General features: G+C 47.4%; 1 protein-coding gene across 1 annotated transcript in view; it reads left to right on the top strand.

The window, feature by feature from the left end:
• The first annotated feature begins 8,114 nt into the window (after positions 1 to 8,114).
• Positions 8,115 to 15,068, top strand: part of smarcd2 (SWI/SNF related BAF chromatin remodeling complex subunit D2) — a 31,743-nt gene continuing 24,789 nt past the window's right edge. Inside the window, exons 1-3 of the mRNA XM_079757335.1 lie at positions 8,115 to 9,256; positions 10,021 to 10,223; positions 12,457 to 12,499. Coding sequence (XP_079613461.1) covers positions 9,104 to 9,256; positions 10,021 to 10,223; positions 12,457 to 12,499 — 399 coding nt within the window. The 5' untranslated portion in view covers positions 8,115 to 9,103. The remainder of the gene's footprint in view (positions 9,257 to 10,020; positions 10,224 to 12,456; positions 12,500 to 15,068) is intronic.

Below are 15,068 nucleotides of genomic sequence, written 5' to 3'. Positions count from 1 at the left end.
GAAATTTGTTTTACTTGCCAACTGTTGAAATGAATGTTGACCAATGTAAACAATGTGTGTTTCATGATGTACAAACCTGGCATGAGATTTTGGGTCATTGTAACTATGAAGATGTACAGAAGTTACAGGGTATAGTGGAAGGCATGGAGATAAAGGGAGGAGCAGTAAGGCCAGCATTTTGTGAAGTGTGTACACAGGGCAAATTCACCCAAACAAGGAATAGGGAGCCAGACAAGTAAGGCTAAGAAACCTTTGGAACTGGTACACACTGAGTTAGCAGGTCCCATGCGAACACCGAGCATAGATGGACACAAATATATATATGTCTTTTACAGACGACTACTCAGGTACCATATTGGTGTATTTTCTAAAGGTCCAAAAGTGATGCAGTACAAGCCACAGAAAGGTTCTTGGCAGACATAGCACCTTATGGAGAAGTCAAGTGTATGCGTTCAGACAACGGCACTGAGTTTACATGTGGAAACTTCCAAACACTGTTAAGGAAGAATACAATCAGGCACGAGACGTCTGCACCCTATTCACCCCACCGAAACGGCACAGCAGAGAGAGGGTGGCGAACACTGTATGATATGGCCAGATGTTTTCTGATAGAAAGTAAACTACCAAACAAGCTATGGAACTATGCTATCCAGACAGCAGCTTACGTGAGAAACAGGTGTTACAGCAGACGCACAAAGAAAACGTCATACGAGCTGTTAAATGGCAGGGTACCAAATGTGTCTAAACTGCAAAAATTTGGATCAGTGTGTTTTGCCTGCAAGCAAGAAAAGGGCAAGCTAGGCTCTAGGGTTAGCAGGGTGTGTTCTTAGGCTATGACAAAAACAGCCCAGCTTACCTGGTACACTATCCTGACACAGAGAGGGTTCAGAAACACAGGTTGGTGAAATTCCCAACCAAGGCAGCCACAGAGAGAGAAACACAAACACCTGAGTCACACATAGAATGTAGTGATAGAGAGGTACATCCCAAGGTCAATATGGAAGAAAATGTTGATGAATATGTGGAAAATGTACCAGATCAGGATATTCAAACTAGTGCTTCTGAGGTTTTACCTGAACAGATCGTAAGCAGAAGAAGCCCACCGAGGAAAAGGAGGAGACCATGTCACCTGCAGGAGTTTGAGACCGAGGACAAGGTTGAAAAACTGCAAACATGTGTTGACCACTGTTACAGAGCCGTATGCGACATTCTGCAAACCTACCAGGATGCCATAACATCAACAAAGTCAAAGCAGTGGAAAAATGCAATGGATGAGGAGATGCGATCACTGGAGGAGAACAAGACTTACAGCCTCACTCAGTTGCCACCGGGTAAACAGGCAGTGGGGGGTAGGTGGGTCTATGCACTCAAGAGTGATAGACGGATCAGACAAGTACAAGGCGAGGTTTGTAGCGAAAGGCTACAGTCAAAAACAAGGGATTGACTATGAAGAGACATTCTCACCTACAGAAGATATGACAAGTGTGAGGGTGGTCATGCAAAAGGCAGCACAGGAGAATCTTATCTTGCACCAGACGGACGTTAAGACGGCCTATTTGCATGCACCGATTGACTGTGAAATATATATGGAGCAACCACAAGGTTTTGAGAAAGAGCCTGAAACTGGTGGAAAAATGGTGTGTAAATTACAGAAGTCTTATATGGTCTAAAACAGTCAGGGAGAAATTGGAATGTTATGTTACATACATATCTAACTGAGATTGGTTTTGACCAGAATCCTTCAGACAACTGTGTGTACACATGAAAAAAACTGCCCAAAAAGGTTATTTTGATCATATGGGTTGATGATCTAATTGTAGCCGCTAGCGATGAGGATGTACTGAGCCGTGTGAAGAGAATGCTCGCAGAGCGGTTCAAGATGAAGTATCTAGGGAGGTTGAACCATTTTCTGGGGATAGTCTTTAACCAAACAGAGGGTCAGGTTACAATGTCACAGCAGAGATATGCAACCAAGATACTAGAGAGGTTTGAAATGCAGGATTACAGGCCAAGAGAGACTCCATGTGAGCCAAAACTTGAGTACTCAAAGGATGCTAACAATTGGAATGAGCCAAAGAAGTACAGGGAGGCAGTGGGAAGTTTAATATACTTGTCCACATGCACTCGACCAGATCTAAGCTTTGTGGTTGGTCAATTATCTCAGCATTTTGCTGAACCAACTGAAGAACATTGGAACACAGTAAAAAATGTGTTCAGATACCTCAAAGGTACAAAAGAACAGAAGTTATGCTTCAAAGGAAGCAACACAAAGAGACTAGGTCTTAGAATATACTGTGATGCTGACTGGGCATCAGACGTAACAGATAGGCATAGTATGACAGGATATTGTGCCAGTTTGAGTGAGAGAAGCTCTCTCATCTCATGGAAAAGCAGAAAACAACCAACAGTAGCATTACCTACATGCGAGGCTGAGTACATGTCTTTAGCATCAGCCTTACAGGAATGTATTTACTTAGAACAGTGTGTTACCCGCTCCTCGATGTCTCGGGGGTCAAAGTATAGATCACACTGCAAAGTCGGGGTTAAGCCACACACAGCATTTATTACAAGGATCCTTCAAGCCGGAGAACACATGCACTCCACATAGGGTCTCCGAGAGCCTCTATTCGGTTGGGGTCTCCAGCTGTTCCCCCGTGTCACTCGTGTCCCTTCTCCCGTCCTGGTGCCCCTTTTAAAATGGCTCCTGGGCTTTTTCCTCTCTCTGGCCAGGTGTCCCCTATCTCGCTGATTGGAGGCAGCGGCCATCCACTTCAGGGGGGCGTGGTCGGTGACCAGGGTAGACTCCCTCCCTAGGATATAATACCTGAGTTTATCCAGGCTCCACTTGATGGCCAGGGCCTCCTTCTCTACCGTTGAGTAGTTCTGCTCGTTCGGTAGTAGTTTTCGGCTGATGTACGTGATGGGGTGTTCCTCTCCAGCCCAGACCTGGGACAGGACTCCCCCCAGCCCCACCTCCGAAGCGTCCGTGTGCACTATCAGGGGGAAAGCAAAGTCAGGGGTTATGAGCACTGGCTCCGAGCACACGGCCTCGCAGAGTGTCCCAAAGGCCTGGTTGGCTGCCTCCGACTCGATCCGGCAGGGCCTTCCGGGTCAAGTCGTTCAGTGGGCTGGCCAGCGTGGCAAACCCGGGTATAAACCGCTGGTAATACCTGACTAGTCCTAAAAACGACTTCACCTTCTTTTGGTGGCAGGGTCAGGGGTCCCCCCCCCCCCGTAGTGGCGTAGTCCACCAGTACCAGGATTTATCGTGTCCCCGGCTGGTCTTGGGAAGGGGCCCCACAATGTCCAGTGCTATTCGTTCAAAGGGGGTTTTATAATCGGCATGGGGATAAGGGGGTTCCTGACTGTGGCCCGAGGCGCTACCCTCTGGCACTCCGGATACCCCTGACAGTGACGCTCGACATCCCTCTTTACCCCCGGCCAATAGAATCGCGCGAGGACCCGTTCCCGGGTCTTGTCCATGCCCAGATGGGCTCCCAGGAGGTGGGTGTGGGCCATAAACAGCACCTTGCTGACGTACATTCGGGGAACCACTAACTGTTCCCTTACTCCCCCCTCTCCTTCCACAACTCTGTATAATAGTCCCCCCTTAGTACTGAAGTGTGGGTGCGGCAGGTGACTCACCGAGTCCTGGGTCTATTCGTCGTGGACCAAAACGTGGCTCCAAGCATGTTTCAGGGCCTCGTCTTGGAGCTGGGCGTTGGCGAACTGGCCGGGCCGGGTCGAGCCTTCCCCCCTCCCCGGTAAGAAGTCAGAGAACTCAGTGAGGGGGGAACATTCCGGCTCCTCCACATTCCGGGGAGGTTCCTCCGGGTTGCTCGGGCGCCGTGAGGGTTTCCGGGGTGTCGGGGGGGGGGGGTTCCCGGCGACCCGGACCGGACGGGTCTTCTCCCCGTGTGGATCGGGGACCCCGGTGGAGAGGGACCATTCCCCTCAGACTCCTGGTCCTCTGTCTGCAACTCTCCGGGGGACAACGGGAACCGTGTGGCCCCGTAGGCCTGCCGAGCCCCCCTCGCCCCTCTGCGGGGAGACTCTCTCTTGCTCCAGGATTCTCGTGCCGGGTCCCACAGCCGGTGGAATATCGGGCAATCCCTCCCGATCAGGAGCGGAACCGGGAGGTGGGGTACAATCCCCGCCCGAGCCGTGAACACCCCGTGTGGTGTCCGGACGACCACGTGGCAGGTCTCGTAGGTCCGGGTGTCCCCGTGCACGCAGGCCACCTCCATGGGTCTCCCCTCCCTTCCTCCCGCCAAGCCGGGGTGGAGGAGGGTGACCACGCTGCCGGTATCCAAAAGGGCCTGCGTGTCCCGGTTCATGACCCGCGCAGGTATGGTCGGGCTCCCGGACGTCCCCTGCGCCCAACAGGTCGCCAGCATGCAGGGCCGGCCCGTCCCCTTGTCCGCGTAGGCCGACGGCATCGACGTGTCCCGGTCTCCCGGGCAGTAGCGGGCTATGTGGCCGGGCTGGCCGCACTCGTAGCACCGCCTCCCCTCGCGACTCTCCTGGATCACGATCGGTGGGTCGGGTGAGGGTGCCGAGGCCCCGGTCGTGGGTCCCCGTCGGTCTCGGCGGATCTTGGCGGGTCGTGGGGTGGCCCCGGTACTGGCGCTCAGGTGCTGGGCCACCTGCCAGTTCTCCAGCTTTCTGACCAGGTCATCCACTGTGTCAGGATAGTGGTGGGCCAGTACCCGTCGGGCGCCCGGCGGGAGCTGTCATATGGTATTGTCTATTATCACCCTGTCTATAGGGCTGGGTCCTTCCCCGGTCGCTAGCCACCTCTTCACCAACCGACCGTGCTGGGCGATCTGCGTCCGTACGGCCCCCCGGACGTTGAATCGCCAGTCATGGAAGCGTTGAGCACGGGCCGCGAGGTTGTGACCGTAGTTGGCCAGGATGGCCTGCTTGAGGGCGGGGTACTGTCGGGCGGTCTCCGCCGGTAGGTCTTGGCTCACCTGCTGGGCGGGACCGGTGAGGAACGGTGCCACGATGTGGGCCCACTGGTCCTCTGGCCAGTTCTCCCTCTGGGCGGTCCGCTCAAAGACTTCCAGATATGCCTCCACGTCGTCGTCGGGCCCAAGCTTGGTGAGCCGGCCTGTCGGGGCGGCGGTCGGGGCGGCGGTCGGGGCGACGGTCGGGGCGACGGTCGGGGCGACGGTCGGGGCGACGGTCGGGGCGACAGTCGGGGTGGCGCGGACGGCGTGTTGGGTGAGCCGTAGTACAGCTTCGCGGAGCAGGGCAATGCTCTCCATGGTCTCCCGCTGTTGTTGCTGGCCGGCCATAGCCGCGGCCCCGTCCGGGTTCTGCATGCCGGATTGGTGGGTAGTCTACCTTGGGGTTGTAGTGGCGTTCTTCAGGTTGCCTGCATTCTCCACCATATGTGGTACCCGCTCCTCGATGTCTCAGGGGTCAAAGTATAGATCACACTGCAAAGTCGGGGTTAAGCCACACACTGCATTTATTACAAGGATCCTTCACCAATGGGAACACATGCACTCTACATTGGGTCTCTGAGAACCTCTATTCGGTTGGGGTCTCCAGCTGTTCCCCCGTGTCACTCGTGTCCCTTCTCCCGTCCTGGTGCCCCTTTTAACATGGCTCCTGGGCTTTTTCCTCCCTCCGGCCAGGTGTCCCCTATCTCGCTGATTGGGGGGAGAGAAGTGATGCTCTCTGTCGCCGGTTAGTGGGTGGCGGCGGTATACGCCGTCCACCACTGATCCTCGGACCCGCCTGGGCCGAGGTTTAAGGGGCGGGACGCCACAACAGCTCCTAGAAGGCATGGACAAATTGCAAAAGACTATTGCATTAGCCAGAAACCCAGTAAGCAGGCAAAGGTGCAAGCACATAGATATTACGTACCACTTCATCAGGGAAACTGTAAATAATGGAAGGATAACTTTGGAATACTGTCCTACTGAGCAAATGATTGCCAATGTATTCACAAAGCCAGCCACTAAGCTAAAGCTAAAGAAGTTTGCTCAGGATATGTTTGGCACTTAAAAGTATATTTGTGTGTTAAGCGAAAGAGGGAAACTGTTATTGTTCTGTTTTTTCCCAGGTAACCCAGTGAGCTAAGTGCGAGTGGGGGTGTTAAGTGTTAATATATGATTGCACCCTTACTCTGTAGAAACAACGTGATGATGTCACTATGTTCTAGTGATGCATACGCGCAGGTCAACTGTCCTTTTGTACGTTGTTGTTGAACTGACTGGACAGTAGTCAGTCATGTATTATAGAGAATAAATACGCCAAAGTCTAAAGAGAATCTATCGCTTTGTTTATTCATCACCACGCCAGAGAAGAGGAGTTACCTCCATCTCAGCTTAACAGGCACAACGTCGATTTTATGATGTTATGCTACCGCTCGAACACCTTCTCCCCCCATCCTTGTACTGAATGTATTAAATGCATCCGAATTATTATAAGTGTTCTCCAACATACTTTATATGTTGGCGTCTGCCCAAATATCCAAAAGACATTTCGTCTCCTCTTCGCTACATGTTGAGCCACGGCACATTTTTAACGGGTCTGATAACGTGATGCGAGTCTGATAACGTGACGCTGATCTTTGCATTTACCGCACTAATCAAACAATATAAATGAATAAACAAGCAGCAATGGGAGCCTGTTGTGTCCTAAAAGGCATTTTATTTTTAGAACTGGGTCAGACCGAGCGCGGTCGCTTTCACATCTCAAGCGAACCGAACCAGGGTTCGTTTGGAAGCGAACTGAGACCACCTCTCCGAATGGGTCTCGGACCGGCTGTTTGGTCCGCACCAGAGTTCGATGGTTTGTATTTACACCAGCCCAGAAGGTCCGCACCCAAGGGCGTAGGAACCGGGGGGGACGGAGGGGACGTGTCCCCTCCAATATTGGAGACAGGCGCATTTGTCCCACCTAAAAATTATACCGGGGGGAGAAAAATATTTTATTTTATTTTGAAAGCGCAACACAGCGTCTTGTCACCGCTTCTTATTCTAAAAAACTGGATGATTGAGCAATTAAAGAATTGATTTGATATTTATCAGTTCATGACTGCCATTCAAAATGTGTTTTCCTTTACATTTACAAATGTATCTTTTTAGTAGAATAAAATATATTTGTGAATTTTTTCAGTGTAGTTAATTTATGACATATTTCTGTTCAAACCATTAACGGATCTGTCAGGTTCCCGATATGTGTCCCCCCCAATGTTAAACTCATTCCTACGCCCCTGTCCGCACCAGCGATTTTTTTGGTTTGGTTCGAACCAAACAATGCAGGTGTGAATAGGCCCTAAGTCATACTTATAGATAGCTTTCAGTTGTCACCCTACCACTACAAATGTAAAACTGACATTTGCAAATATGCAATAATGCAGTAACAGTCAAAAAAATACTTGGGCATGTGTTTTATCCACCATCAATCGCAAACGTTCCAAAATATGCTGGCACCACATCTATGGGGTAGAAGGCATGATGATAGACCGGCGAGATTTGAACCCCGGGGACTTATACTAATCCACTACGCCATGCCACTACCTGCGATTGAAAACATATGCCATGCATTTATTACATAGGGTGTATTTAAATAATAATTCCCTAAATTATAGAATAAGGCAGGTTGGACGTTGCTTATGCATTTTGAAATCCTCATCACTCTATTGGGATAAATGGCGAACAATTCTGCATTTTGCATAGTTCTTTAATAGACAAAATGCACTCATTTCTTTTCACTTATACGCATTTATATAGACTGCTTGATCTATCCAGTTTGTAAAGTTGAGTAAAATGACGCGATAAACGCCCCTTTCACGTGAACGCGCATTGAACCGAAAGCGGAAACCCGGCTCGACTAATCGAATCCTAAGTGAGCTTCGTAGTACCATTTGTTACGTATTTTAAACACATAAGCTGTAATTACTATACATAGCCACAGGGGGTAGAACACATAAGCTGTAATTACTATACATAGCCACAAGGGGCAGGACACATAAGCTGCAATAACTATTTCAGCCATAGAGAGCAGCACCTTTAGAAAGGTGAGAATAGCGAAACCGGTGCGTTTTATAGGCCATGCATACACAGTATAAAAGCAAGAATTGAAGCCCGAGGAAGGGGTGAAACATCCGGCAAGCCATAGAGAGAGATAGGTAGAGGATTGCTGTTTGTCGCTCCGCACGTGCGTAATACAATTCCCCTCCTTCTGCTTCGTAGTTACCATACCGAAATACTTAAGTAAATAAAGTGAGTTCAAAGCGATCCTGATTAGACTACTTTCCTTGAAGAACAACGCAACACATTTAACTCTGATCGCGAGTTGAACGAGGTTCAACTCGCGATCAGAGCCTCGACGAACCTCGTTGAACATACCCAGGCTTTCTTGGGAAAGCCTGGGTATGTTCAACGCGGTTCGTAGTAGTAGTATACCCCACTGGTGTGTGTTGTCCAGTCCAGTTTATTATCCAGCCACACCCCGAGGTATTTGTATGATTTTACAGCCTCCACCTCAGCTCCTCAGTTCAGTTATGATTATGAAGTCTAGTCTCACGAACAATCTGTTTTTCCGGTTTTATGTCATAGCCTACGAACGTTTCCTGAACACTCGGAAAAAGGGAATGTTTACGTAAAGATACGTAAACATTTTGAATAAAATGGGGCGTGCCTCCGTGAAATGCCGCAAGAAAGCTGGGAGATTTCCCCACTTGCAACTCGGAAGGCTGGTGTCCGAGGCATCTGGGTCACACCATTAGTCTCAGAGCGGGGGCGGGAACAGGACGCTCCACGCACTACGGAACAAAGTTAGTTTCGTAACACAGGCAGTTAGCGGTTCAAAGTGCTATGACTAAAAGTAACATTATGTTAAGTTAACACAAAGAAAGAAGACGGCGGCGGATACATTGCCCATTGCTTAATGTCAACAACAAAACAAACTGTCAGTCTCGTGGAAGCTAACCCCGGAACTAACACGGTGCTAACAGGCTACAGCAGCTAGCTCCGGCTGACAGCGTGGGGACCGTCCCGAACACCAACTTTGACTAGTTTTGAGTTTCTGGAACGGCGGGGAGCAGAAGTGTGAGCAGATCTGAACCACCTGTCGCCTTGAGATGTCTTCGAGGGGAGGCTTCTCCAGCCCTCCGCTGAACGTGGGTATGAACCCTATGATCGCTGGCCACACACCCGGGATGAGGATGGCCGGGATGCCGCATAACCCGTCGGGGTACCACCGGTCCATGGCCGGTGTCCCTCAGTATCACCAGGTAAGAACATGGTTTAATATCAGTAAAAAGAAGAGGCTGGAAGAGAAGCGGAACAGGAGACGGCTCGGGTCCCAATGGTGTTTGTTGAGTTGACCTGAGCGTGTGTTGCACAATACTGTTCAAACTGAACCAGTGTTAGTGTTGGTCTAACACTGTTCAAACTGAACTAGTGTTAGTGTTGGTCTAACACTGTTCAAACTGAACTAGTGCTAGTGTTGGTCTAACACTGTTCAAACCGAACTAGTGTTAGTGTTGGTCTAATACTGTTCAAACCGAACTAGTGTTAGTGTTGGTCTAACACTGTTCAATCTGAACCAGTGTTAGTGTTTGTCTTACACTGTTCAAACTGAACCAGTGTTAGTGTTGGTCTAACACTGTTCAAACTGAACCAGTGTTGTAATCTTTTTCCCATTTCAGGGTTTAAAATTCTGGAAGTTGAATTTAAAAGTAATCACTGGTTTTAAAGTGAGTTACTTTGTGTGTGCGTGTGCGTTCATCTGTACCATGTGTCACAAACAGCGATACATCATTTTGCATTTACTTCTCCATTTGTTCCTCCTTCTCCAATTGCCATCTGAAGTTTTTGTCGAGGGGATTAAATTTTACGTTGTCACTGTTTTTATGTCTCGTCGGATCAGGTAAAGGTTAACCATTAATCAAATGTTAATGTTATGAAAAAATGTCAGAAAAGGAAGAAAGCTTATTTTTGTAACTGTGTACAGTCCTCCCCTAGTCTGATGTAAACTACCTTTCCACTGCTCCAGCGCCCAGGAATGCAGCCCCACAGAGGCGGGGCCCCATTAGGGAGTATGGGGTCAATGGGGGGCCAGATGCCGGGGCCCTCCTATGGTGGAGGGAACATGGCCATGCGTCCATCCATGGGACCGGCAACAATGGATCCCTCCAGAAAACGGTTCCTTCACCAGCAGCCGCCTCAGGGGGCCATGGTGGGGGCCCTTAGACGAGGGTGAGTTGCAGGTGCTATGGCAACATCGATTTTTGTAACCTGTGTGTTGTTGTTGACGTGTATGGCCAATTGTGTTTACTGTATAACATGGATATCAGGGTTATGGAGTCGATCTCCAATGAGTGCTGAGCAGGATGCCTTCATGCCTTACCTTTTCCCTACCTGTTCATTATTTATGATGTCAAAGGATTTAGTTCTAGTTTCACAAAGAATACAGTTTTTCTGGGTTTCATGCAAAGTCTTGGATCATTATCTGTTAAGAATCCCTCAGGGCAGTCTCAACGCTCACAAACCATCTCAGCCTGGAGTTACCCAGCAGTCAATTAAATCTGCAAACGCAATATTCTGAAACCAGGTTCCAGGGGGAAAAAGAGACAAACTTAGCTCAGACTTCATCGTCCCACCCACCAGGTGGGCAACGTTAGGTTAGCGTCCAATTTGTTTTTGTTTCATTTGTATTATTTTTGTAGCATCCTCTGAGTTGAAACCTGTCTTGGTAAATATAATTACTAACTTTAGATAAAAAAATCTTTTCTGCTCAATCTACAAGGTTTAACAACTGCTGTTGTTGTTCGGTTTCGGCTCTTGTTTCTTCTTCTTCGACTATATGTTTGTATACAGCGCGCAGGCTCGATGCCAATGCTCCGCCTTCTCTTCCACTTTAGAGTTCTGTAGCAGAAACAGCGTCACATATATGCCTGGAAAGTAAAGAAGCAGGAGTAGATACTTTGTTTTTGCCCACCCTGCTAACTAGTTTGCGCACGTTCCTCCAGCTCCCAAAGCAGGAAGCCTTCTTTTGGTGACTTTGAAATGCCTGTATACTGTTTAGGCTGCGGTTGGTTTTGATGTTCCCGTCTAAGAGGGTAAAGCTTCCCGGACTCTTCTTGCGTACCACCCGGTAATGTGGCCGTGTGAAGCTCCATTAGCAGAGGTTGATCCAGAGGATTTTCTTCAGACAGTGGGTAAGGCTTTAGGATACGTAACAACATCGCTCATCAACAAGGACGCTAGGCTGCTAAATATGCATTGCAAAGTTGCAGTGAGTTGTAACCATGGTGATAGCACTTCTCCGTAATGATTAAATCATTGCAAAGACGCATCTAGCTGTAGATACGTTGTAGTACATATGTACTACAGCGTTTCTACAGCTAGATGATCATCATTTTTCAACTTTTTGACGGCGTCGAAGGCTCCAACGGAGCGCACGGATCCACAATGCATTGCGCGTCCGTCCCCATTCAAGTCAATGGGGATCCGTCAACGGACGGTGCAGTGGGCACGAGGCGTTAGACGGGAACATCAAAGCCAACCGCAGCCTAAACAGTATAAAGGCATTTCAAAGTCACCAAAAGAAGGCTTCCTGCTTTGGGAGCGTAGAGGAACGTACGCAAACTAGTTGGCAGGGTGGGCAAAAACAAAGTATCTACTCCTACTTCTTTACTTTGTTATTTTAGTATCTGGGATAAAATGGCATAGATCATGATCTTCAACAGACCATGTTGAAGATCGTAGAATATGTATTTCCAAGTTTAAAACGAAACTACAATGATATTGGGTTCCTTTTTGCGAATGAGGCAGGTCATAAATCAACATTAAATTAGACTGTTTTTGACATTTACGGCCCAGGGAAGAGAAGACGTTCAGCCAGACAAACTATGGCTCTGCCAAAAGACCAGCACACATCCCAGTGAGCAGAAGAGTCCTTCAGAACACAAGGGTCCCATGATCACTTCTTCAATGGGAACTGGAGTGTGCCTCTGCCCTATAAATCTGTCATGCCTCCAGGCCCACAAGTGTTTGATCATCTCCATCCACAATGAGGTCTTTTGTGTGCCACGGGTTGGTTCGCTATAACGAGGGCGCTTTCACATTATGGAACCACAGTGGCCATTTTCTATGAACCCCCTGGCTTCTCATCTTCACTAAGCTATGATGATGAAGATGAGTGGGAGCCTGGGTTCCAGTGGCAGCTAATGAAAGACGGCAGAGGGAATTGTTGGAGATTTTTCTCATTGCTTTTCTTTAAAAGGTTTTCTAAGGTCTTACTTGGAGTAAATGTATAATAAGTGAATACATGTGTGTATGCTTTTGGTAAAACCTGTGGAGGGATTGAATGCTTAGGTACTGTAAGTATAGAGTATGAGTTATGAATGGGGATTCCAGATGTTTCCACAGTATTGATCCGTGATGTTCTCAAGGTTTTTCCTAATGATCTCTCTTCTTCGTATTCTAGGGCAAAAAGACGCAAGATGGCTGATAAGGTCCTCCCACAAAGGGTAGGCCTACGGCATCTTCTGAACATTGAATGGGGAATTGTTTGGGTTCATTATGATAATGATTCATTAGGGTGCCAAGCAAAAAGTGCGAAGGCAACCTATTGCAATTGTTTTATTATTATTATTCCACTACGTTTGACTTACACAGCCTAAACCGATCGCACGCTTTTTATGAATCTTGCTACAGCTGTTGAGGCTGACTCAAGATTAACAAGTGTAGTTTGAAAAATGCACCCCCTGCCGGCGACTTTCATTGGTTAATGCTGCAATTTGAAAAAATTGCAGATGCTCTGCCTCATATGGATACAAATCACTTTTGCTACACATGTACCACCTAGACGTGTTGCAAAACTACCTGCAAAAAAACCACAGCTGAGACTTGCAGGAGCAGATTCGAGCAGTTGTAATGATGGACTTGTGCTCGCTCATTAAAATGTTGAATCAACATAGCATTCTATATCATTTTATTTGTGAGGAAATTTTTCACAGATGTGCAACTTCTGATGCATTAGTTCACATTTGGGTTAACGAATGCACACATTTTGGGCATGTTCTCAGATTATGAAACACGGGTGTGCGAATGTGTTTTGCACCAACTGCGCTGCAATGATTGTAGCAAAAGTGTCAATTGCATGACTCTTTTGAAGTTGTGATGCACAGGATAGGATTTGTGCACCTGTAACACAGACTTGTGAACTCGTAGACCTTATTTTGTATTTACAATGGTAGAAAAAATATTTACGACTTCAAATGTACTGTTACACATTTGTGACTTTAGAGTACACATGCAAAATAAATATTTAGGACTTCAAATTTAATGTTACACATTTGTGACTTTAGTGTACGCATACAAAATCTGCATTTACAGGTGCTAAAGACTTTTTCTTCAATAATACCTTCATACTGAACAACGCGCCACTGACTTTAAACAAGGTATTTCCTGGTTTGTGGTGGAATTGTTTTCTGAAACTGCAAAATAGCATCAGGGAACGTTTTCGCCAGAACACGCCTCCACCTTCCGCTGAATCGCCCCTTGGGGTGCAAGACCACTCCCTAATTTAGCGACACGTGCCTGTGGAGGGAAAAGAACGCTCCGCGCCAGTTGCAAACTAGCAACAGACACACGGTGTAGAAAGTCAATTGCGCTGGATGCAAGATAGGGCCCAGAATGATTGATTTGAGTGGGACCAACTTATTGGCTGTTGGGGACCAAAGTTCCAACTGCTCAAGTAAAATTAAGTTGATTGACAAAACAACATGGCCAACAGAGGCTCAAAATCTTCCAAAATTGACTTAATGCCAAAAGGCAAGGTTAATTTTAACCAATCCTCATCAAACTTGGTGTAGTCAAAGGCACATTGGTCAAGATGAACCCCTCCAACTTGTATCCATATCGGGCTATAGGGAGCGGTAAAACAATTAACTGAAAATGCAACCTCTCCAAATTGTACCCAGATCGGGCGATAGGGAGAGCTATATCAATTAACATAGCTGCAGACTTTGGCCGGGAATATTATCTGACCTTTCTCTTCTACAGTCATGAAATCCTGTAGAAATTTGTATCTCCTCATGTTGAGCAAATGTGCCTAGGAAATCCAGAACCCGTAAAAAAATGGCGGTTGGACGTCCAAATTAGCCCAATCAATGTTAGGTGACTAAAGGCGGGGTTAAATTGAGTCAATCATCACCAAACTTGGTGTATTTAAAGAAGCATAGGTCAAGGTTAACAAGGCTAAAGTTCATCAAAATAGGACTATAGGGCGCGCTAAAGCAATCAATTGAAAACTTTAAAGAATCATAACTCCTCAGCCATTTGACGTACGGTCATGAATTTCTGTTTGCCCATCAACAGATCCAAGCTGATGCTATTCCAGCGTTGTCAACCGTATGCAAACAAAAAAGGTCTTAATTGTCTTCCTGTCTTGTATTCTATCAAAACGCTATATATATTTGATAGAATCGGCTAAAAACAGCCAACTGAAGATAGGGTCTATATACGTTTTTTGTGCTCCAAAACGAACGTTTCAACTCGTTATCATACAAAACATATCCCAAATCCATTTTACACCAGAATTACCCTTTAATGGTCTGCGTCACAGTCTTAATGGTCTGACTGGGTCTTATTGGTCTGACAGGGTCTTAATGGGCTGACAGGGTCTTAATGGTCTGCCTCAGGGTCTTAATGGTCTGTTAGGGTCTTAATGGTCTGTTAGGGTCTTAATGGTCTGTTAGGGTCTTAATGGTCTGTTAGGGTCTTAAGGGTCTGTTAGGGTCTTAATGGTCTGTTAGGGTCTTATTGGTCTGACAGGGTCTTAATGGTCTGTTAGTGTCTTAATGGGCTGTCAGGGTGTTCATGGTCTGTTAGGGTCTTAATGGTCTGTCAGGGTGTTAATGGTCTGTCAGGGTCTTAATGTTCTGTCAGGGTCTTAATGGTCTGTTAGGGTCTTAATGGTCTGTTAGGGTCTTATTGGTCTGACAGGGTCTTAATGGTCTGTTAGTGTCTTAATGGGCTGACAGGGTCTTAATGGTCTGACAGGGTCTTAATGGTCTGTTAGGGTCTTAATGGTCT

This window comes from Pollachius pollachius, assembly GCF_949987615.1.
Source record: "Pollachius pollachius genome assembly, chromosome: 19".
NCBI classification, from domain to species: domain Eukaryota; kingdom Metazoa; phylum Chordata; class Actinopteri; order Gadiformes; family Gadidae; genus Pollachius; species Pollachius pollachius.
This window is presented reverse-complemented; position numbering and strand designations above follow the sequence as displayed.